We start from the raw sequence: 25599 nt of genomic DNA, 5'->3' as shown, positions 1-25599 counted from the left end.
CTTGTCTCATTTCTTTGAGATTAAAAGCTTAGGCATGGTAGGGAGGTGGCAGGAAGAATCTGCTGATCAAATTCTAAATTATGTAACTAGAATCTTGTTCTGTGGGATAAGAGAAAAAGAAGAAACTTGCCCCTTTAGTTTCTAAAGTGGGAATTTTAATATAATGGGTAACTTGCTCGCTCTCTCTCTCTCTCTCTCTCTCTCTCACACACACACACACACACAGCACCAAGGACCTTTGGTTTTGTTTGTTTGGGATCTTGAGTCTCTATTCTTTTCTCTTCCCCTCCCTGGTGAGCAGGAAGAGGTTATATCATCAGGCAAGGGTATGTGTAAGGATCAAGGCAGTAACACTCTTCATTCCTCCTTCTGCAGTTTCAAAAGAGTGGAGTTGCTGAGATGAGGGTGTGTGCAGCATCTTAGGTGGTCCTGTCTCCTTAATCTTGATGAGTCTCTGGTGCCTTTAATCTTACCTCAGTTGGTTCTGTTGCTGCTTCTCCTTTGATTAGGAATTGTTCTGCCCTTCAGGCTTCTCTAGGGCTTCCCTGGTGGCTCAGAGATCAAAGTGTCTGCCTGCAATGCGGGAGACCTGGGTTCGATCCCTGGGTTGGGAAGATCCCCTGGAGAAGGAAATGGCAACCCACTCCAGTATTCTTGCCTGGAGAATCCCATGGACGGAGGAGCCTGGTGGGCTACAGTCCACGGGGTCGCAAAAGAGTCGGACACGACAGAACAAGCGACTTAAATTTAGGCTTCTCTGGTGGCCCAGATGGTAAAGAATCTGCCTGCAATGGACTACAGTCCATAGGGTCACAAAGAGTCAGACATGATTGAGCGACTTTCACTTCTTCCACCCTTTGGAACTTGGAGACGGTCATAGAGGCTGGAGTCATGCCTACAAGGAATGGCAGACAAAAAGGCCTTCATGTCCAGGAGTCCCATAAGGCCCTGCTCAGCATCACCAGGTCAGGAAGATCCCCTGGAAAAGGAAATGGCAACCCATTCCAGTATTCTTGCCTGGAAAAATCCCATGGACAGAGGAGCCTGGCAGCCTACAGTCCATGGGGTTGCAAAGAGTAGGACAGAACTTAGTGACTAAACAACAATTTTGATTTGTATAAATATTAATAGGCCCCATTTATTCATCTACTTTTGTTTTATCAGTGATATGTATTTAGACTTTGAAGTGGAAGCTGTGTGACTGAGATTGGGACTTGAACCCATGGTCTTTTAGATGAAATCACTCATCTGGTTTCAGAACATAATGAAGCTCAGATGTCTCATTTCAGAAAGAGTTCAGTGAGAGACAAAGAGATAGGTAAAAAGTGGATTTACCTAGAGAGAAATACATTCGACAGGAGTGCAGAAGTGGGCCATATCAGAGAGTGGCTCAGAAATACTGCATGGTTAGTTTTTTATGGGCTGGGTAATTTCATAGGCAAATGAGTGGGAGGATTATTTGGGGGAAAAGCATTAGCTGGTCAGCCGCGTGGGACTCTTTGCGGGCCCCATGGACTGTAACCTGCTAGGCTCCTCAGTCCATGGATTTTCCCAGGAAATACTGGAGTGGGTTGCCATTTCCTTCTCCAGGGGATCTTCCAGACCCAGGGATTGAAGCCAGGCCTTCTGCATTGCAGGCAGACTAATCTTTACCATTTGAGCCACCAGGGAAGACCATTTGTGGGAAGGAGCAGGCATTTCACAGAATTGGGCCAACACCCACTTTTGGTCTTTGATGGATTTAGCAAGCTGATTTGTTACCATTGAGTTAGCCACCATCTTGGCCGTATTGGGTTCTAATCAGTTTCTGGCACAAGTCATCCAGTTATGGCATTCTTTCAAAGTTTGTGGCCTGCCTCCTCCTGCCCCCATTTGAAGTTTAACTGCCAAAGTTGGAATTTCTAGCTCGGCCTTTATCAGAATCATGAATATGTTTCTTCTTTTCTGTGCTTCACTTTAAAATTCTAACAGTAGCAACTTCTATCTTAATGTCACTGTGATAACCAAATGAAATAGTGTGTATGCTCTGCCAACTAGTTTCTGGATTCAGTTCAGTTCAGTCACTCAGTCGTATCCAACTCTTTGTGACCCCCATGGACTGAGCACACCAGGCTTCCCTGTCTTTCACCAACTCCTAGAGCTTGCTCAAATTCATGTCCATCGAGTCTGTCACTGTTTCTGGATTACCAAGTATTTAAATGATATCCGGTCCCATCACTTTATGGCAAATAGATGGGGAACCAGTGGCAGACTTTATTTTGGGGGGCTTCAAAATCACTGCAGATGGTGACTGCAGCCATGAAATTAAAACACACTTGCTCCTTGAAAGAAAAGCTATGACAAACCTAAACAGCATATTAAAAAGCAGAGACGTTACTTTACCAACAAAGGTCCATCTAGTTGAAGATATGGTTTTTTCCAGTAGTCATATATGGGTGTGAGAGTTGGACTATAAAGAAAGCTGAGCTCCGAAGAATTGATGCTTTTGAACTGTGGTGTTGGAGAAGACTCTTGAGAGTCCCTTGGACTGCAAGGAGATCCAACCAGTCCGTCCTAAAGGAAATTAGTCCTGAATATTCATTGGAAGGACTTATGTTGAGGCTAAAACTCCAATACTTTGGCCACCTGATATGAAGAACTGACCCACCTGATGCTGGGAAAGACTGAAGGCAGGAGGAGAAAGGGACAACAGAGGATGAGATGGTTGGATGGTATCACTGACTCAACGGACATGAGTTTGAGTAAATTATTGGAGTTGGTGATGGACAGGGAGGCCTGGCATGCTGCAGTCCATGGGGTCCCAAAGAGTCAGACACGGCTGAGCGACTGAACTGAACTGAAGCATTTAAAGAAAGTTGTTGACATGTGCCCTCCACCCTCAAACTAGGTTTGGTAACCTCTCATTACAAAGATTTTAGGAATCATCTAGGCACTTTCCTAAAGCCTGAAATTAACTTGATAAACCTAATACACCAAAGGAGTTCACGGTTAGGCACTCCTCAAATAAAAGAAAACCTTCTCCATTTCTTCATAAACCTCCACAATAATCTGAGTGCACGCCGCACTCGCCAGTAAGCTGGCCCTTCTCCACCTGGAAACGAGAAGAAGGTAACTCCGTACCCTGGCCCTCCAACCAGCCCTGAGTTGCTTGTGATGCTCGGCAGTCATCCAGAATCGGAGAAGGCAATGGCACCCCACTCCAGTACTCTTGCCTGGAAAATCCCATGGACGGAGGAGCCTGGTAGGCTGCAGTCCATGGGGTCGCTAAGGGTCGGACACGACTGGAGTGACAGCAGCAGCAGCAGTCATCCAGAATGGAGATAATACAGATGACAGCTAATCCAGCCGGCAAGAAGAGCCTCCACCCGAGACGAAGCTGGGCAAAAGTCGCACATCGTCAGCGAAACAGACTGTGTAGGGACAACACAAACGCAGTGGGTTCCAATCTGTTCCCCCCAACTATCACCGAGCCTGCGGCAATCTAGCAAAGGCCAGGCGACTGAGCAACTTGACGTGTAACGCGCATTTTCCCACGTCTCGTCTCCGCCCCCTCCTGGCCCGCCGATGCAAAAACGCAGGCGCAGATTCGCTTCCGGGTTCCGCTCCTCACTACCCACCATGCTCTGCAGCACCAACCTGTCGCAAAGACCGCATTCCGGCGGCGCGTGAGCGAGTAGCTTTACGTGCGGTGCGGCGGCAACGGCGGCGCGCGTCTTCCTCCTCTTCCTACCGCGGGGCCAGAGTCCCTGAGGGAGTCCAGCTGCGCTGAAGTCTGGCCGGCGCGACCTGTCTCCGCAATGCCCCCCAAGAAACAGGCTCAGGCCGGGGGCAGCAAAAAGGCGGAGCAGAAAAAGAAGGAGAAGATTATCGAAGTGAGTACCTAGTCCCCTCCCCCACTCACGCCGCGAGTTCTCAGGAAAGCAGCCTCCCGGTTCCCCGGTCCCCGACTACTCCTGTTCGCGTCTTCCGGGCCCACGTGCCCCTTGCTTTGGCTCTGTGTGCCCACAGCCCCTTCTCCAGCCTCCTGCTGACGCTCGCTGCCTCTCATCGCTATAGTGACGCCGCGGGCGCCCCCGCACTGAGCCTTTGCTTCTCCGCCCCACACAGCCGCCTTCACCGACTCCCGTACGAAACGACCCCCACCCCCACCCCAGTGCCCTCACAGGGTTGTGTCCTCTAGTCACCGAAATTGAAGACGTTTCTAGGCTTGTGTTAAAAAAGAAAAATACGCTGAACTGTCTGGGACCACACTTTTTCTGGAAGGTCGACTTATTACGAGCCTTTGTGTTCCGTGTTTCTTTACCCATCACCTAGGAGTAGTGGTTACTTCCTTCAAGCCAACAGATTACTTCTTCGTGACAGTTTTCGATCCACTTCTAAACTGTTTGAGGTCACATGAAGAGAGGAGATTTCTTTCATATCGTGTCACACCGTCTTGTACATGACGCTTGTCACATAGGTTCTGGATTAAATTAAATCGAAGGACGTTTTAAGGGAGATGAGGTTTCTTGTCACTGGCTGTGTTGTGTTTATCTGAATTTGTTATATATTTATGTAAATTCATTTAGTTCACTGATTCTGTTGCCTTTTAATGGCAGAGCGACGCTATTGACGTTCTTAAATGTTTTATATTTGTAGTCCAACGACTGTATCAGTGAATTTCCTTAAGAGAGTGAACCGTGTTTGAGATAACATAAACGTATCGTATGGACTTCTCTGGTGACTCAGTGGTAAAGAACCCGCCTGCCAATGCAGAAGACGCGGATTCAATCCCTGCCTCAGGAAGATCCCCTGGAGAAGGAAATGGCAACCCACTCCAGTATTCTTGTCTGGGAAATCCCATGGGCAGAGGGCTGGCGGGCTACAGTCCATGGGGTCGCAAGAGTCCGACGCGATTTAGCTACTAAACAACAAGGTATTTCTTCCCGTATTCCTGCTATTAATCACTCCCAATTAAACAGTTCCTCGTGTGCGTTAGAAGTAGTTGGAAAAGCCATGACCATTTTCCTACATGAGATGTATCTGAATAATTAATGGAGAGCCGTTTCTGGAATAGTTAACTTTTCATTAGAACACGAAAAACATATTGGGTGTTTTGAAATGAGATATTTATTTGTAAATGATTATTTTAATAGTATTTGTAGCCTTGAAAAATAACAGCAGTGAAAGCCCTCAGGGTTTCATTGTATAAACCTAATCAGAACTTGTGTCTGTCAAAATTTCACAAAATTTTTAGTGTGTTGATTGGATTTAACTAACATGCTTACTTAGAATTCTAGTAGCTTTGGCCAGGTTCCAGCTCTGAAGCAGAACATATATTCTTACCGCCAATTTGTGCTATTTAAGAACTGTCATGAAGTAGCATAACTAGAGATTTGAAAACAGTCATTGTCACCTTCACATGTGTCTGCTGTACCTTTTTGAGCAATCTGGACTCTTGACACTTGGTAAATCTCTGGGGATGGTTACCTGATGGCATTTGGTGCTATGTAAACCAAGGGCATTTTAGGGATGGTATTTCACTTGTTAGCTTCCTTTACTGAGGTTGAATTAACACATTCAACCATGATGCAAAGTGAAACTCACATATAGACATGGAATTAAGTATTACATGACAGTTTAAGTATACTGTATGCATTATTGAGTTTTATCTGTGTACAGTTTTTATTTTTAAATAAGTATTTTGTTTTAAGCAGTTGTATTTGAAAATTGTAGTATTCCCATAACTAAAAATGATAGCTATGGATTTATTCATCTTGTAACAAGGTTATTTTTAAGGTAAAGAGAAGAGGACTTTAGTTTCATTAATGAAGACTTCAAAGAAAAATGGAAAATAGATAGCTGTATTCTTTAGCCAAAAATATTAGAATAGTGGGATTAAGTCTTTCTGCCCACATTTAATATATGATGAGTGATTTTTTTTTTAATAGTAGATTTTTTTTTAATGGTAGTGTGCTGCTTAGATGTTTACTACCACCAGAGAGGGACCACAGTATTGTAAATTGTAGGTATAAGTTTTATCATTTTTTTGCAAAACTAGATTTGTAGAGAATACTATGTTATTCAGCCTGGTTAGGAAACAGTATATTCCATTTCATCCAGAAAAGCACTTCTTTCATTTTTTGGTACAATTTGCATAATCTGAATACTGCTAATAGAAAGGCTTTTTATTTATTACCAAAGCCTTTAAAAGTTAAGATGAAGTAAAATATATATATTTTTTTAACACATACTACACATTTTAAATTTAATTTTATATACAACTGCTAAAGGTTACTTTCCATTGACAGTTATTACAAAATATTGACTATATTCCCCATGTTGTACAGTACATCCTTGAGCTTATCTCACACAATATTTTGTACCTCAAATTCCTCCACCCCTATATTGTCCCCCCATAACCGCTAGTCTGCTTTTTTTATAATCTTTTTTTTTTTTTGTATTTTTAGAGTCCACATATAAGTGAGTTGTCTTTCTCTGTCTTATTTCACTTAGTATAATATTCTTCAGGTCCACCCATGTTGCTATAAATGGCAACAGTTTATTCTTTTTTGTGGCTGTGTATTTCACACTATTTATACCACATCTTCCTTATCTATTAATCTGCAATGGACATGTAGGTTGCTTCCACACCTTGGTAATTGTAAACAATGCTGCTGTGAACACTGGGTTGCATGTATCTTTTCAAATTAGTGATTTAGTTTGGTTTGTTCCTAGGTGTATACCCAGGAGAGTAATTGCTGAGTCATATAATCTGTTTTTAGTGACAGTAAAGTATACTTTGCAACAAACTTACAGTGAACATGTGGCAGTTGAAATCTGGTTCATACTGATAATTGAATTTTATTACCATAATTTTTGTTGAAAAAGTTTTGTCTATATTTGACACGTGAAAGGTTAACATTTCAGAGTCTGGTTAATTTTGGAAAGTTTATAGGCATATGACCATAAATTTCTAAATTCACCAAAAATTGAAAGTTAAATAGAACATATGCTTTTAAGCAGCACTTTTGAAGAGATTTTAAAATAAGTGGTTGCACTACCCACCTGTCCCCTCTTCTATACCTCTGTTGCTTCCACTGCCACCGTCTTAGACACCCATTGTAGAACAACAGCATACATAGGTTTTGAGAACTTTAAGAAGTATAGAGGCCTGAGAGGCAGCATAATTTAATGAAAGAAGCACCAGCTCGAGGCCAAATAGACCTGGGTTTGAGTCCCATATTTTGCATTAAAATTTCAAACTAGGCAAGTTACCTGACCTATCTAAACCACAATTTCTCATTAGCAAAATGGAGCTAATTCCAATTCCAGAACTGTGGGTTAAATGAGATGACATGTGAAGTACCTGACACATATGTTCAATTAATAACAGCTGTTGTTAATTCATTACTATAAAAAGAACTAGGTAGGGAAATTAATCAGACTGACCAGTGTTTATACAGTGCTTACTTTCTGTCACTTAAAATAATTAACTTATAATGTCTGCATTTTTTTCTTTCCCTGTTTATAAACTCCCCCAAATTTCGTGAATTCATTTGCATTTATAAGTATTTGCTTCCCTGGTGGCTCAGATAGTAAAGAATCTGCTTGCAGTGCGGGAGACCTGGGTTTGATCCCTGGATTGGGAAGATCCCCTTGAAGAAGGGAGTGGCTACCCACTCCAGTATTCTGGCCTGGAGAATTCTATGGACAGAGGACCCTGGTTGGCTAACAGTCCTTGGGGTCACAAAGAGTCAGACAGGACTAAGTGACTTTCGCTTTCTTTATGAAATGAGTATATCAGAAAGGGTTATGGTTCTGTTAAGCATTCATACAGTTGTCTCAAATGGCATATACTACTTGCTTTCTTTGGCTAAAATTTAATAAACTGAAATCAACTTTGGGAAATGGAAGGTTTGTTAATGGAAAGGGGGAGATAATCTGGGTTAGGGCAGGCAAATAAAGGATGTCCGGCTAAGGCCTTGTAGTAGCAAAGAAGTAGTAATTGAGACTTAGAGGGGCAGGATCTAGGTGTGTAAAGGATGGAGAAAGAAGTGATTCTTGTTGCCAGTGAAAAACTTCAGCTAAGGTCAACTGTTTATTACCTGAAGCTGGATTAACCAGAAGCAAAATATCCATTGCATAGATGGACAGAAAAAAAATACTAAGAGGGCATGTGGGGATGCAACTAATGAGGTAGAACAGTGCTGGCCTTTGTTCACACTGGTGAACAAAAGGAGGACTCCAGTTATCTTTGAGCACTGCTAATTATTGACCTGCCCTCACACCCTCTTCCTTTTTTCAAATATCTTAATTTAAGATGTAGAGGCTGGTCTGTAAAAGAAGTAGGATTACTTAAGGGTAAGAAGAAGGGGGAGAAAGTGTCAATTTTAAGTCAGGTTTGGAGTTCACTAAATATTAAGGCTTTTGAAGCCTCTGGGAGCCATCCTTTTAGAATTACTGCCTGATCTCTAAACTCCTTTGTATTTTATTTCCCATGCCTGAAACACACATTGTTCCTTCCTTATCACCTTACCTTTGGGACCTTATTAATCTAATGAGAACCACTATTTCCCTAGGGTTGAGTGTAACCACTTGTCTTCCCATCTACTATCCCTCAACCCTTAAATCCAGGTTAATCTTGAAATAAGGGGGTCTCCTATATTCAAGAAGGGAGAGGGAGGCTTTAAGTATTCCAAATTGTAAACTATCCTGTTTTCAAGAGGTACTGTTGGTCTATCAGGTCCACAGTGTAGTATTCAGAAAACTTTGTTTACCAACCGACCCTGTAACTTAACTGGTTCTGTGGGAAATAGTTTTTCATGGTGGAAAGAACAAGAACTTTGCTTAGACTCAAATAATACCTGAACCAGACACAGATACCAGTGGTTGGTGGAAAGAAAGGAAGAGAAGCAAGCCATCTACAAGTGATAAATTTTACACAGCTCCTTTAATTCCCTCACTGAAGTAAGTATTATTAACCTTTTTGCATTTGAAGAAAGAGAAACAGGTTAAATAACTTGCCCAAGGTTGTTATTAAGGCAGCAAGTGGCAGAGTTAGGATTTTGGTTCCCGAGTCCTTCCTGTTAACCACTGTGCTCCACCTCCTGGTAATAAGTCTTTTGACTTACACTGCAGTCCTGAGATGCTACTAAGTTGAGATCCAATCTACAAACAAGAAAACTGGCCAGTTCTGTTTGGTACTGGAGCTTAGGCACTCTCACTCCAGAGCTTATACTCTATAAATCATTACACTGTACAGCCTGCCCCTTATTAGCAGTGTTACTTCAGAAGAATTGAGTTTCAGTATTCACATTTACAGAATGAGATAATATGATCTTTAAGAGGATTCAATAAAGTTATATATTCAGGAGTTTATATTTAGTGAATGCTAGATTTAAATAAGTGTCCTTTATCTCTGGAAAAAACAATAATTTCCAAGTTCTAATTAGAGACTTTCAAAATACAACTCATTCATTATCTCTTTAGACTGGTTAATTATGTGCTAACGCAGTGTAATTAAACCTGAAAAACTGTTTTTCTTCTGGGATCTGGAGCCTATACACCTCTACCAGAAGCTCTTGTCATGAATACTTACTTTCTAGCTGGCCAGCACCCCTTAGAGGACTTTTTTCTTTCCTAAATCTTCATATATCAGTACCTATCTTTCTGTTTAGCCTTGCTTAATTCTTAGTTTGCTTCTCCTCTGTATTAATACAGGAAGCATGAACTGAACCCCAAACAGGCTCTCCTCTGGCGAGGCATGTGTAGATGGTGTTGCACTTTCATGCTAGTAATACTTTAATCTGAGGTTTTCCATCCCTTCATGAGACCTCATTTTTTTGTAAAAGGAAAGTACTTTATGGCATTTCATACCTGGTTGCTGTATGCAGTCATCTCTCCATATGTCACTTTACTGTTAACCATTTTTTTCTTCTAATTGGATTATGTATTAAACTCTAAAAAACAAGGGAAGCCAACCATATTTAAAAAAAAAAATACAGAGAATATCAGCTTGTATATGCCACCTACTACCTTTTTTTATATGCATAGGCTGTAGGAAATTCATGTAGAATTTTGTAATATAATGTAATGTTAAAGCATAGGCATTTAAGTAGGGAAACTGAAGTTTCGCTATATGGATGAATATAGATGAGATGAGCAAAGAGCTGTTTCCCAATGAGATATAATCTTTTAGAACTAAAATCCTCTTGAACTTTGTGATCTTGAGAGCATTGAAAGATATGTTTTATTAATTTTTTCCACTTCCAGTTTGTTCACATACGTATATAAGTATTCTCTACCTATAATAACTTTCTTCTCCCTACCCTGTCCCTTCCCTTAGAAATAATATCTAAAATAAAGGCTTTAAAATAGCCACTTAATTTTTTTCAGATTGAATGCCTCTCAAAAGATCTCAGGTGAATTTAAGACCTTTTTGCCTCTTTCTTCCTTTTGGAAACTCACTTATAAACAAGAGTATGAAAGAAATCCAAACTCTGACTTGAAATTAGGAGACATCTATAATTTTGAACCTCAGCATATGAAAACTGATAGTGGATGGATGATGAATTGGTTAACTGATCTTATAGAACAGAGCAGTTGGGCCTGAGTGCCCACCTAGGAGTGTGCCATTGAGAAGTAAGTGGATTTGCTCTGCAAATTTTTGCAGAAACTCAACTATGGCAAGTACTAGGTAATGCAGAAGGCAAGTGATTGAAAATTGAGGGTTTAAAGTACAGAAGTAGCTGATAGTTTTTATTTATTACCCCTGCAAGAAAGAGGGTGGAGGTTATAAATCAGGAGCCTCTCTGCTTCTGTAACTAGGCACAAATGATATGGGAGGCATGGTTAAAATGTGAGCCTGAAAAGAGCCACTAAGATGTATATGTAGTAAACTAAAAGACACCTTATCCTACCTGCTCTCTTTTACAGTCCTCTAGCCAGGCTTGTTGCTGTCCTCGCTGAAAGATCTTTCTCAAGAGAAAGAGAAAAGACAGGAGAAAAGACTTTCAGATACCAGTGTTTGGTGGTTTCCTGATAGGCTTTTCACCTTGGGGTGAAGCTCACTCAGTCTAGCCTCCGGTATTACTTTCCTAGGGTTCTCATACAAATTACCACAAATTGGGTAACTTGAAAAAACAGAAATTTATTCTCTCACAGATACGGGGGCTAGAAATCTGAAATCTGGTACAGGCAGGACAGTGCTCCCCCTGAAGACTCGAGCGAAGAATCTTCCCTTGCCTTTTCGCAGTTTCTGGTGGCTTCCAGCTGTCTTTGGCGTTCCTTGGCCTGGAAGCTGTATCACTGGAATCTCTCTGCCTCTTTCTGCACATTGCCTTCTCTCTAAACCAGTTTACCCTTTTCTTCTCTTATATAGATACTAGTCATTGGATATGTAATCCAGTGCGTCTTCGTCTTAATTTATTATAGCTACAAAGACCTTTTTCCAAATAAAGTCACATTCTGAGGTCTGGGTAGACATGAATCTGAGGGGGACACTCCTCATCCAACTGCAGCATAAGTAGTCAGAGACTATCATTTAGTACATATAATGTGCATTCCACAAGTGATAGCTGCTATTGTATTAATAGCTTTCCCAAAGTACTATTTGATAATATTCCAAATTTAAAGTGTTGCTTTTTAGTTAGGAATACTTCAATTTTAATATTCCCATTTTAGCAACAGCTAGTAATGCATGCATTTTAAATTTGAGTTCTCTAATTGTTTAGAGAGGATAGTTTTATTACCCAAGAAACCAATTCAGAACTTAATGTATCTGCTTATGCAGTATTCCCCAAAATGTGTTAGTAGTAAGTTCATAATCCCTCATTTTTTGCTGAGAAAAATGCTTTCTGAGGTAAAGTAAGATTTAGAAGATTTAGGATGGCTGCCTCCTTTCTGGGTAAAGGTTTTCAGATATCCTGTGCTTAAGAATTAGAAACCCTGTTGAATAAGCATTTTCCTAAACTTATTTGATTGTTGAACTAATTATCCTGCTGTAACAACTCTGCATATCCTGTAATACTGATACTCTAAAACAATTCAGAAAAAGCATCATAAACTAACAAGTTTAATGATAGTTATAAGAATGTATTGAATCCTAATGTATCGTTAATATAAATTGCTAACATATTTCAATACTGTTTCTCCTTTAGGACAAAACTTTTGGTCTGAAGAATAAGAAAGGAGCAAAGCAACAGAAGTTTATCAAGGCTGTCACTCATCAAGTTAAATTTGGTCAACAGAATCCACGTCAGGTAAGTAACTTAAATTTCTGCATTTTCTTCATATGGATGTAATACAACATTGTTGCAGATAAAAAATGTTTGGTGCTAAAATTGTGTTTCAAAACAGAATCCTACTCTGTAAACTTACCTGCATCTTGTCTTGGTTACTCAGCAATATCTTCTAGATATTCTTTCAAACCATTTGTATATAGCTCTAATTTATTCTAATGGCTGCATACTCTTCTATGATGTGGATGTACTATATCCATTTTTTCACTCTTTATAAGTAATCACTTTGTTTCCAGCTTTCTGACTTTAAGTACAATTCTACAAGAAATTCTCTTGTACAGGTGTTTTTACGTGCATTTGTGCTTTTTATTTATGTAGCATAAATTATCTGGTGACACATTTCTAAATAAGGGAAATGAACTTCTAATTTTAAGAAGTTTGTCTGATCATTCTCCATAGAGATTGTAATACTTCACATTTTCATTTGTAGTGCATGAGTTATACATACTAAAGCTCTTTTTAATGTTTTCCAATCTGATTAAGTATAAAGTGATACCTCATTTTTCTTTTCCTTATTCCTAGTGAGTTTGAAATTTTTCTTAAGCTTTTTGACTGTTTGAGTCTGTACTTCTCTGACTTTTCTATTCAAATCCTTTGCTTTTTTGGTTTTTTGTCTTTTCATTGACAACTTGTGAGAGAGATATAGATAATTTGTGATGTTTCTGTTACATTTTTCTGTGCAACAGTTTTTAGTTTTTGTACTGTCAGATATGTCTAGCTTTTCTTTTATATGGTTGAAGCGGTCTCCCCTGCCACTAGATTATGTGTTTATCCTAGATTTTCTTTCTGACTATTTAGTCTATAATTTATCATATAAATTCATTTTGCATGATAATTTCCTTTCAAATAAATAGCTAGCATCGTTTATCACACTGAATTGAAACATCCCTATTGACATATAAGAAGGTCTCATATATATTCAGATCTATTTCTAGATTCTCTTTTCTGTCTTTCCCTAAACCAGTACCGCATCGATTTTGATTCTAGTGGCCTAGTAACATATTCTGTTAGCTGATAAGGCAAGTCCTTTCCTTTAAGATGTTACTCCTTTTCTGTTTTTCTTGGCTGTTCTTAGGCATTTATTTTTCCAGATGAATTTTGGAATTATTTTTATCAATTGGCAACTCATTCAAAAAACTTTAAACACATTTTCTTCAAATCTCTGTATTCTCCTTTCTTTTTTTAAAATGAAGATCTTTCGCTTTGAGTTTAGGATTTTACAGACACAGACATTTTTTACTTTTTTCACCACCATATCTCCTTTTCCTTAATTTGGAAACACTTTTTTTTCATCTGAAAATACCAGAATATATATTCATAAGATGCTTAACTTCTATCACTGATTCTGTCTACAGATTAGTACTTCCAACACTTTTCTTTCTCTTATACATGGTTTGACTCAAGAGCCAAAAGCTTAATCCTGTACATTGCTAACTTAGTAGCCTGGTCTAATAAAAACGTATGCTCAGGCTTTGGAATCAGATCTGCTTGAGTATATGCATCCCTCTATCTTATTTGTTTTATGATCTTAAATTTGTCCTCCAACTCTCTGCGACCCCATGGACTGTAGCCCACCAGGCTCCTCCATCCATGGGATTCTCCAGGCAAGAATACTGGAGTGGGGTGCCATTTCCTTCTCCAGGTATTTAATGACACTGGTCTTCAGTTTATAGTACAGTGAAAGGTCAATTACCCTTGCAGGGTTTCTGTGATAGTTAAATGAGAAGATAATGTAAATCTTCTGGCATAATGTAAGGATTCATTTCAAACATGTTTCCACTTCCTATTTTTTCTTCCAGTGGGAAGTATATTGACTGATAATTTAAAATTTCATCAACCCGAGAAAGCCATAAAATGTTTTGTGGACTTGAGAGTACTTTCAGTAATACATTTTTTATAATCTCTTGGGGAACTGGCCTTTTATCTGTGAACTTGAAGTATCTAACCACCATACTTAACACTGGAAATGAGCAGCAGTCTTACTGTTAAAGCCAGGCAAAAGATCCTCGCCCCCCCCCCCCCCCCAACCCACCCCCACCAAACCCTGTGCTGCAGAGGATGACCCTACTTTGTGTCTCTTCTAGACCTGTTTCTCCCCATACCAGCTCAGGGCCTCAAAGTCCCTTACCCCGAGTCCATCTTAGGATATGCTGACTGCCTGTGTGGCTGAAGTAGTCACAGCGAGGGTATGTGCTGGGAGTATGGGCAGAGTCTGGATCCAGACCATATCCTCCGCTGCTCCTTCTGTCTCCCCACACACATGTGGTGGGATGAAACTCGGGGTAGAAAGAGGAGCAGCCAGAGATTGATTCTTGCTTTACTGCCGTGCTCCATGTGCAACTTGATGAAATCTGAGTGTTTTAAATTTGAACCTGCTCTTCCATGCCACAAGGTATGTTTGTCAAGTAGGGGTACAAACTATACTTTACTTAACAATAGTTTGATTTCTGACATAAATGCTTGTAAAAATGGTTCTGGTCCCCATAAACATCTGATACAAAGAATGCTTTTATTAAAAAATAAAGTGACTCAAATTTTTATTTTTAGAAAACTTTTCTTATTGTTCTGTTTAAACACATCTGACCACATCATCAAAGCCAGGATTTAGAATGTCTTTAAGCCTCTTATAATACTTGGCCAGTTCTTTCCTAAAATTTCCTTTCCCTTTAATACTTTTTTGTCCTGGATTTCTACTTATTTCTTTGATGTTTCTTTGTTCCTTTAACAGGCTTTTTAGGTTCTTTTGGCTTGTTTAATATTGATATTATTCAGGGTACTGTTCTCTGCTCTTATACTTTTTTATGGTGCCAAGGCATAATCTCATACACATCCAAAGTTTATTATCTGTAAGCAGCTATTTCTAAAATCTTTATCTCAAAGCAGACTTCTGTCCAGGAATCAAGATCCATGTCCAGCTGCCTTCTAAATAATTCCACCTTTCTGCCCTGTCAGCATCTCATACCAAGTATGTCTAAAACTGAGCTCATCTCCACCTCCTGCCATGAAACCTGTTCCTCCTGTATTCCCAGTCTTGTTTAGCATCACTAACCATACAAATGATAATCCTAGACTCCTCCCTCTCCCTGATACCTCATGTCCAGTCAGTCACTTAGTCCTAACAGTTTTATCCTTAACAGCTTTCTTCCACCTTTTCTCCATCCTTGCTACTAATGCCTGTTTTAAGCGCCTATGCTTTCTTGGCTACAGCAATTGCATTAGCCTCCTAATTTTCCTTGCCTTCATTCGTGGACCCCTTACAGTCCACTCTTCATAAAGTTGTTATTGTGATCTTTATGAAATACAGTCTGATTGTGTCACTGGCTTACTTTAAACTCTTGAATCTCACCCTGTCCACCTGTTGATACAGTCAACATTTTTCATTGATGTCTATCATACCTGATTCATCTTTGCATTGATTGGAGCTTCTGTTTCTGCATTTCTTGCTTATTGAAAGAATTCATCCATAAAGTATTAGCTCAGTCTAATTTTCTTAGGCATATAAGCATTCTTTGTTTCCAGAGCACCGTGTATTATATTATAGTTGCTGACATGTCTGTCTTCCCACTAGATTCTGAGCTTCTTTAAATAAGCATCTTTGTCTTTTCATCTTTGTATTCCCTGTCATCTAACATAGGACCTGACATATAAATGTTTGGATGAAACCTCTAATCATATTAGGTATGTAAATTGTGTGCCTGGAACTACGTCATATGTCATGTTTGTTTTGTTTGGTTTGGTCTCCCACATTGACCTAGCCCAGTGTTTTTCCCAAGGGTACTTACAGGTGTTTGGGTTGGTGCAGTTCTTTATTTGTGTGGGACTGTGCATTTTAGGATTTTTATATCTCTGATCTTCAAAATGCACCTACTTATTTCTGGGGAGTAGGTTGTTGTCACAAGAAGAAATTCCCAGGTGAGAACCATTTGCTAAAAATGCTGGGCATGTATCATATGCTTAATAAATGCTATCGCTGTAAGCTTTTAAATACGCTCTTAACTCGGCATGGTACCATGTATAGGTTTTTTTATAAGAGTCAGTTGCTCTACAAGATTCAGCAATTTCATTTACTAGTTTGACACACCATTTAATATACACTGGAAGGCCATTGTAACATTGATATTAAGAAGTAAGAACTATATACATGTAATATGTGATTGTCTTTGTTATGTCAGTGATATAGATATTAGTGTGTAGTGAAAATAGTTTTATTATATTACATCAAATTTATATATCATACCTGGTAATATTATAGGTAGCACAAAGTGAAGCTGAAAAGAAGTTGAAGAAAGATGACAAGAAGAAAGAATTGCAAGAGCTAAATGAGTTGTTCAAACCTGTAGTTGCTGCTCAAAAAATAAGTAAAGGTAAACTTTAAATTTCAAAAGTGTTTTTACCAATGTAATTCATATTTGAAAACTCTTAAATGTTTTCATCAGTTGTATATGCTGTGAAAATAATAACTCTGTCAAAATTATCTATGTCGATTCTTATTCCTTTTATATGTGCATGGCTGTGTCATACAACTGTTAAATCCAGCCATTAGCCCCCCACCCCACATAAGGGAAAACTAAGGATTTTGGCAGTCTACTAGTTGATTTATAACCTCTGATCTTTGGTAGTAAACAAAACAAACCTGTGGTTATAAAAACTACAAATCCCAAACTCTTGGCACTGCAAGTACATTTATATTTATATTTCTCTTTTGCCTCTTACCTCATTGACTCCAACTAGACAAGTAACTATAGAATAACATATGCGCTTACTTGGTTTCCTACCCCCTTGCTCTCTTTTTTGGTAAGAATAAAGGAATCAAATACAGATATAATATGCTATAGAAAGAACCTCAAAGAAATGTCTTAATATTCACCTATATGTGTGGTATTTCCTTTCACACCAGTGAACAGAAAATAACAAATTAACCAAAAGTAATTGTATCTTATAAAGAAGCTGTACTTTGTTATCTGGCAGTTTTTAATGTAAATACCATGTGCTATTTGACTTAGGTGCAGATCCCAAATCCGTAGTATGTGCATTCTTCAAGCAAGGACAGTGTACTAAAGGAGATAAGTGTAAGTTCTCTCATGACTTGACTCTGGAGAGAAAATGTGAAAAGCGAAGCGTTTACATTGATGCAAGAGATGAAGAACTTGAGAAAGGTATTTTTTTTAAAGATATATTCTTAAATATGATTTGTTGTTACTAAAATATTTAATAGTTTGAAGACCATTTCAGTCTTAGTAGGACTGTGTTTGTCCTGAAGAATAGTTTGTTGTTTTTTGTAAAATCTGAATTTATCATATTATGGCCTTTGATTAAGTAAATGAAGATATTTAAAAACCAGTGGCTTGTTTTGTATTTGTCTTTCACACTTTGTTCTAGTACTACCTTCTCATTTGCCTGAATTACTTAGATTTGGTGAAAATCTCACAACACCGTTTATTCTTACCTATGGTGTCTTAAAGGAAATGTGTTAGGTCATGAGTTTTATAATACGGCTTTCTTGTGTAAGGATATATGCAAAGTATTTTGGGGACAGTAAACAAAATTAACAGTATTTATTCTCCACATCACTCTCTATTTAGATACTATGGATAATTGGGATGAGAAAAAACTGGAAGAAGTTGTGAACAAGAAGCACGGTGAGGCGGAAAAGAAAAAACCAAAAACTCAAATAGTATGTCCTTTTCTTGAATTGAGTTGCTTTGGTATTTATCATTAGGGAGAGTTATGTGGCAAGATATTTCTGGTATTTTCTACTAGATTATTATTTAAGTTACTGGACCTTTTCATAAAGATAAGGTGATCAGGCTTTGTGTTTGGAATATACAAGTGTCAGTTATACATAATTCTTGGTCAAAAGTGACTTGAAAATCATGTGACTAAAGTTCTTCAAATGCTATTTTCTGAGATGGTTTTACTTTCTCAAACATGGATGAATACACGTTTTCATATAAGAATTCTTAACTTTTTGTACAAAACAAATGGAGAACTGTTAAACTACCATGTCTAATTCATAACTTACTCTGTTTTAATGGTAGGGAGACATTTACTCATAAAGGTAAAAATATTATTACGTATGAATTGCAAAATGAGTTTTTGGTACATAATGGATCTAGTATTATTCCAGGAAATGTACTTTTACAAATCAGAGCCTTATTTCTCAGATGCTACATTCATGTCCACATACTCGTTCTGTAGAGTATTTACAAGTGAAAAACCTTTCTGTGAGAAAAATTCGGAATATTGTTTTTACTTATCTCTTGTAGCCTTTTAGGAAAAGAATATTGCTTATTAGTTAATTTTTCCTTCTTATTTGTAAAGTGCATTACCTAAAGCTTCAGTACAATTGCATCTTGCACCCATTCATGCGTTGCTCCCTTATATAAAATTGACTATAATTTCAGATAATTGAAATAATGTTTGTATCTTTACTACATGTGGTTAGTTTTTAGAAAAGATCAAAACAAAACAAAGTTACTGGTTTTATCTTCTTGTAACCATTTTTAATTTCTCATATTTAAAAAACACTCTTTGGATCCCATTTACAAAGACTAAATGGCAGCAAATCCTTTTGTATAATTCAGTTTAGAGCATTGTCAAAAATAAATATTTTATACAAATCCTCTCTAAAGGAAAGTTACCATTGTATTATATATTTTAAGATTAATGCATATTTACATTTCTGTACACAAGGTATTCTGTACCTAAGTGGTTAGCTTAAAAAAGATGTGAATTGAATGTACCTGTTCCATATACCTAAGCATTTACCTTGGAAACGGGCCACACTGAGCCACTACTTGTGTATTAATAATCCTGTCTCTCTAGGTCTGCAAGCATTTCCTTGAAGCTATTGAAAACAACAAATACGGCTGGTTTTGGGTGTGTCCTGGAGGGGGTGATATTTGCATGTATCGTCATGCACTGCCTCCTGGATTTGTCTTGAAAAAAGATAAAAAGAAAGAAGAGAAAGAAGATGAAATTTCATTAGAAGATCTAATTGAAAGAGAGGTAACTGGTATCTTTTTCCTACCATAAAACTCTAAAGCAGTACTGTGAAATTCTAATATTTACCACTTGGGGGCAACAATAGCATGTTGTTATGAAAGGGAAAAAATAATACGAATTTTTCTCAAAGCTTCCTTACTTTTTATTTGATTACTCTTACATGTCAAAAATGTAAACCTAGCCATAATCATATTAATTTTAGGATTGTGAAACAGTTTTTTTAAGTGCTAGCCACTGGCTTATCAAATAAATTGTTTTTATAAGATTCATATACTGGTACATCAATTCATGAAAATGCTTAGTCAGTATTCAGAATGACTGAACTTGAAGTTTTAGATGTTTTCCTTGATGTCTTTATTTTTTCACCATTTTACCTAGTTATTTATTGGTTATTTTAACATGTGAAAGGAGCCACTACAGCTTTTCAAGTATGTTTCATCACTCTTGGACTCAAGGACTCTTCATCTGCTCATCTCTGGTTCAACACAAGAATTTTTATCCTTTGAGCTAGCAGATAGGTTTACTGAGTCAACAGATAAGGCTCCTGGCTGCTGCTAAGTCGCTTCAGTCGTGTCTGACTCTGTGTGACCCCATAGACAGCAGCCTACGGGGCTCCCCCATCCCTGGGATTCTCCAGGCAAGAACACTGGAGTGGGTTGCCATTTCCTTCTCCAATGCATGAAAGTGAAGTCGCTCAGTCGTGTCCGATTCTTAGCAACCCCATGGACTGTGGCCCACCAGGCTCCTCCGTCCATGGGATTTTCCAAGCAGGAGTGCTGGAGTTGGGTGCCATTGACAGTGACGTGAAAATGTTGAGATTATTGGAAATATTAGATTTAGGGTTGTGTGCTTCAAACGGTATCCATTTTGTCTTGCTATGGCTGGTCTAAATATGTTTTTGTAAATGTCTAACTTTGAAGTTATATACATTTTTTCTTGAAAGGATGTATCATTTGGTGTCTCACACAGGAGACAATATATTGTGATTAAAAAATGTAGACTTGGAGTCAGATATATTTGGAGTTTGTATCCTAGTTCTGCTACATTCTAGCTAAAACCTCATCTTTGAGAATCACAAATGAAACTTGGATGTATTGCTGCTTTTTCCTATTTCTTGTTTTCAGCAATTGACTTTAACACTATTTCTCATGACAAGTTTTACTCACCTTCGATTTTGAAAAGACATCTAGCTCAGAATAATATATTTATAATGTTTGGAAATGTTTGTATCTGTGGACAATCATTTTGCTCCTTGCCATGTAAAGTAAAGATAAAGCAGTTAACTCCAGATTTAATGTCTTCTTAACAGTCATAGCAAGGACTTAATTGAACTAAGAGAAAATGATTAGATATTATCATAGATAACTTTAGGGAGAGAAAATTAACTTTTTTATCTTTGCAGCGTTCTGCCCTAGGTCCAAATGTTACCAAAATCACTCTAGAATCTTTTCTTGCATGGAAGAAAAGAAAAAGACAAGAAAAGATTGATAAACTTGAGCAAGATATAGAAAGAAGGAAAGCAGACTTCAAAGCTGGGAAAGCATTAGTGGTATGTCCCAAATTCGTGATTAGGTTTTCTATTCTCTCTTTCATTTTATAATTTCTATATTATGGAAGATTTTATCTCTATTTAATTATGTAAATGTCTAAAGTCAATGACCAGCAGAGATTTCCCTGGCAGTCCAGCAGTGAAGACTCCACACTTCCACTGCCAGGGGCATGGGTTCAATCCCTGATGGAGGAACTAAAATCCCACATGCTGTGTGGGACTGCCAAAAAAAGAAAGGCTTTTTAAAAATAAAACTAGTGACTAAGAAATGTTTGAAGTTTGTCCTGAGTTGATATATGTGTGTATTTGAATAGATCAGTGGTCGTGAGGTGTTTGAATTTCGTCCTGAACTGGTTGATGATGATGATGAGGAAGCAGATGATACCCGTTACACCCAGGGAACAGGTGGTGATGAGGTAAGAAGGACGCCTTGGCACTTCATTTTCTCATGTTGATTGAGAGAAACAGTAGAGAGTGACAACAGAGCAGTACAGTTAGGAGTACTAACTTGGAGGCCTTGGTTCAAATCCCTACTCTACCCTGGGAAATTAGCTACACTCTAGGCCTCCACTCTCATCCATAATACTGCCATAATGATAATCCCTCCGGTCACAAAGTACTTCTGAGAATTAAGTGAGTTAGTACGTTCATATTTGTTTATACTTCTTTATACAACTTGGGACAGTGCCTAATATAGTGTTAAATGCTTGAGTGTATTAGCTGTAAAATGTTCTACTCTCCCTCTCAAAAAAAGGTTTTTGTTTAATACTTTATAGTAAAAAAGATCATGAGACAGAGACACTAAAAAGTACAGAGAAGGGAGCAGAAGACAGCAGAATCATTGGTGATAGATAAACTTAGTATTATTAATATTTTAATTATTAACTGTATTGATTAATAAAATAGCAAATACCTTTTGATTTTTCATATGATTATCATAAAATTCTGACTTCTGCCTTTGAGTTAAAAGATTAAAATATATTGTATATGTAAAACTGTGATGTCAGGAAGAAGCGTCAAGTATGACATTTCTATTCCTTTCTCAAAAAGTGTATAAAAGAAGTAAATTTCGGCAACAGTCATTTGTTTTCATTTGGCACTATTAATTTTCTGTCATTAAGATAAATGCCAGAGGTAAAGGGCAAGTAATGTATGAAAACTATTTTTATTAGTAACATTCCTTTTCTGTGTGTTTTTAAAGGTTGATGATTCAGTGAGTGTAAATGACATAGATTTAAGCCTGTACATCCCAAGAGATGTAGATGAGACAGGTATTACTGTAGCCAGTCTTGAAAGATTCAGCACATATACTTCAGAAAAGGATGGTAAGTATGCTGAATTTTCGTGTAATTCTACAAACTAAGAAACTGTCTAAAGGAAGTTAGACCAGTCTTGGCAAACTTAGATGTCTGCAGATAGCAGACCAGTAACATAAATGTATGATCTGGCTGAATATAAAAGTAGTAAATAGTGGAGGCTGTGGAAATGGGTGGCTGGTTGGATATTGAAGCCATTAACTGAATGAAATTAATTAACTTGAATGAAAATGAGTTTGGACATTTAGCTAATGAGTTCAGTTTGGGAGCACACGAATATGAGATATTTTGGTTATCAAAAGTGGCATTGTCTAGGATGCTGTGTAGACATTCCCAGGAGGAAAAGGTTTGAAAGTCATCTGCATTCATAGCTAAAAGTGAATGATTTCACCCAGACACCATACATAGGATAAGAATGTTCTAGAACAGACTGCTGAAAACATTAATGTTTTAGAAGAGTAGAAAGGAAAAAGCTTGGGAAAGTTGCTGAGAAGAACAGAATTTCAGGAAGATTAAGTTGGATGAGAATTAGAAATAATTACGACTAGGGAAAGAATTCTAAGAATAGAGTACACAGTTTTCATTGGGACTACAGTGGTATAAGGAATGAGGAGAAAAAGTGAATATAAATCACTCACTTTTAAGAACTTTTAGAGGGAAACATGGTCATGAGAGAAGGGTCTTTTAGAGTATGGGAAATCGAAATATTATCTGTTGGCCAGAGAAAAAGGATCTGAAAAAGACAGAAAAATTGAAGATGAAACAGTGCTAGATATAGAATCAAGATCTGGAACTGTAAGTAGTTAACTTCAATTAAGAATAAGAATGGAAGGGAGGCTGATTTACGTATATTTGGAAATAAAAGATTGCTAATACAATTTATATCTAATTATGTCTTGAGTGAGAATTAAAAGTTTGGCACAGTTGCTGTGAAAGAAAAGAGTAGACAAAAGTTGAGGCGGGGGCGGGGGGGGAGCTAAACCTTATTTTTACACTGAAGGAATACAAGTTATAACTAGAAAAACTGCCCTGCCCTCCTGAGATTTGAGAATGCTGTCAGACTATTGTCTTAATGCCAATTGCAAACTAATTTGCTCCTTTTAGAAGTAGGGCTTTGGTGGTAATAGGTACAATTGCAAGTACCTCAGAGGTTTTAATTCCTAAGAATTTGTCATCAGAGATGTATGAAATAACTTTAAGCTATTGAGAATTCTCTTCTGTTCATTATTGGTGTCATTGAACAAGAAAGGGAAGCATTTTTGTTTTGACAGTCATGATAACTATAGCCTGAAAGAAGTAGCTGCACAGCCCCAGGGTTTTTTCCCCCACAATTTGATGACAAGGTAAAATGTTCCTGTATTTACACCATTACAACTCATGTGACTTAACTACTGTTTGTAAAACCAAAAACTCAGTAGCTGCTTGGATCATGAACATTTTCTAGATCACATGATCATTTATCAAAATACATGGAAGTTGACTTTAAAAACCTAATTGTTGGGTCATGTAGAAAATACAGAGTTGTATAAGATAAATCTTGCCCTCAGATGTATGAACCATTGAACAACCAGCTGTCTTCAGTGAAAGACATATTTTATAGTAGGTTTAGAAAAGTGATACAGATAAGCTCAAAAAAAGAAAAATCCGTTCTTATTAGAGTAATCTTAAGGAAGGCTTTCACGGAAAAAGGGAAAGAACTGTATCAGTCTGTAACTATTCCTGATAGACTAGTGTTTTCTTTTTCTAGGCCTTACTGATTTTAATTTTTATTTTTAGAAAACAAATTAAGTGAAGCTTCCGGAGGTAGGGCTGAAAATGGTGAGAGAAGTGATTTGGAAGAGGACAACGAAGGGGAAGGACAGGAAAATGGAGCCATCGATGCTGTTCCTGTTGATGAAAATCTGTTTACTGGGGAAGATTTGGATGAACTAGAAGAAGAATTAAACACGCTTGATTTAGAAGAATGACACCAAACAAGTCACTGAAAAAATTGAGCCAGCTCAGCAGGAGTTGAAATTGACTACATTAATTTTTTTCCACCTAAAACTCTTCAACAGGACGTTTGTTTCCCATGCTGATTCTGGAGGGCTTAGTTCCTCCAAAAAAGGAATATTCTCCCTACATCTTGTTTTCTGACTTTGGCTACATCTCATAGTAAGTTCAGAGTAGTTCATGCTAAATTAAAGATAAATGGTCATTGCAGGAAATGATTGATTATTGTAATTGTCCACTCAAGTAGGAAGTGTAAACTACTTTTCCAGCTTTTGATTTTCATTGGGCATGTGTTGTTACAAGGACAACATAAATTTAAATTACCCTTTATTTAATGCAATTTTTAATGAGTGATTCTATTTCCTTTGTATTTATATGTTTAAAAGACTGCCTAAGATATGAGCCTGTACTTCATCAAGGAAACTGCATATGCAGGTTCAGTATTGTATATCTTTGGACAATTAGATGGTCATTTAAAATGAGACTTCATTAATCTGACAGGATCGCTGCAATGCCCGTGTTAAACTGTTTGAAACTACTCCGTTTTCTTTTTTTGCCAATAAAGTTGTAAATAAAAACAGTGATACAATAAATTCCAAATACAGACCTTTTTTTTTTTTCTTTTTAATGTTTTTCTATGAAAGTCTTCTGACTATTTCTAGCTTGAGAATTTTTACTAAATATCTATTAGAATTAACTATCACAAAAGACACACTTAAAGTATTCTCTTAATACCGATTACAAGATTGAGTGCTGATAGCACTACTATGAGTTTAGTGACACAAATACTTAGCCTCAAAAAGAGGCTATAGATGGTGTTATGTGAAAGGGTAATTACTGAATTGGTAGATCATCAACCTAATTAAGGATCGCCTACATGCATATGCGCTAGCAGTGCAGGTAAAGCAGTTGTACCAAATACTACTTAAGCAGCATTGTGGAGATCCAGTGTGTTACAGTAGTGTGCGATGAAGTTTGATTACCTTGTTTAAAAGAGTGTAAAGAAATCCACCAAAAAAGTGAGCTGGGGGCCTTTGACATTGATAAATTTTCAAATATGAATACAGTGCTGCTTTTGTTATTTGCTAACATAATGGATTTTAAGGCAATTAAGATAATAAAGTAAAAGGTCAGGTGACCTAGGCCCTAATTATATGATTTTTAAATCTCTGAACCTTAGTTTCTTTGTCTGCATAAAGAAGTTAAAGTGGTTCTGAATTGTGAAAGCTAAGAAAACATGATTGTGAATCTTATCAGCGATAACATCAAAGTTGATAGAGAAATTGAGTTCTTGACAGTTCAGTACTATTAAGGTTTAGATTATCAGGAGCCAAGTTTCCCATCTGCAGTGGAAATATACTTTCTATGAAAGGTTTATTTCATTCTTTTTATTAAAAAGCTCTAAATACTTTAATAATGAAGCATTTCAATTTGAAGTATTATTTCTTGACAGCAA

The 25599-nt window shown here is 37.6% G+C and overlaps 1 protein-coding gene and 1 long non-coding RNA gene across 2 annotated transcripts; one reads left to right on the top strand and one right to left on the bottom strand.

Moving 5' to 3' along the window:
* Window positions 1-729: 729 nt before the first annotated feature.
* LOC123330642 lies at window positions 730-3777 on the bottom strand. Its single transcript, XR_006546693.2, has 3 exons — window positions 3637-3777; window positions 3121-3410; window positions 730-895 (listed from the first exon to the last, which is right to left on the bottom strand). It is a non-coding gene; the product is annotated as an uncharacterized LOC123330642 (long non-coding RNA).
* On the top strand, window positions 3655-24743 carry ZC3H15 (zinc finger CCCH-type containing 15). The gene is made up of 10 exons (XM_006067878.3): window positions 3655-3872; window positions 12141-12242; window positions 16534-16645; window positions 17285-17437; window positions 17864-17955; window positions 19107-19289; window positions 20689-20835; window positions 21150-21251; window positions 22037-22160; window positions 23928-24743. Exons 1-10 carry the CDS (start codon window positions 3798-3800, stop codon window positions 24116-24118), a joined length of 1281 nt encoding a protein of 426 aa, XP_006067940.2. The 5' UTR covers window positions 3655-3797; the 3' UTR covers window positions 24119-24743.
* The last annotated feature ends 856 nt before the right edge of the window (window positions 24744-25599 follow it).

Source organism: Bubalus bubalis, chromosome 2, assembly GCF_019923935.1.
Source record: "Bubalus bubalis isolate 160015118507 breed Murrah chromosome 2, NDDB_SH_1, whole genome shotgun sequence".
Taxonomy (NCBI): Eukaryota; Metazoa; Chordata; class Mammalia; order Artiodactyla; family Bovidae; genus Bubalus; species Bubalus bubalis.
The sequence above is the reverse complement of the archived record's forward strand: the minus strand, read 5'-3'. Positions and strand labels throughout refer to the sequence as shown.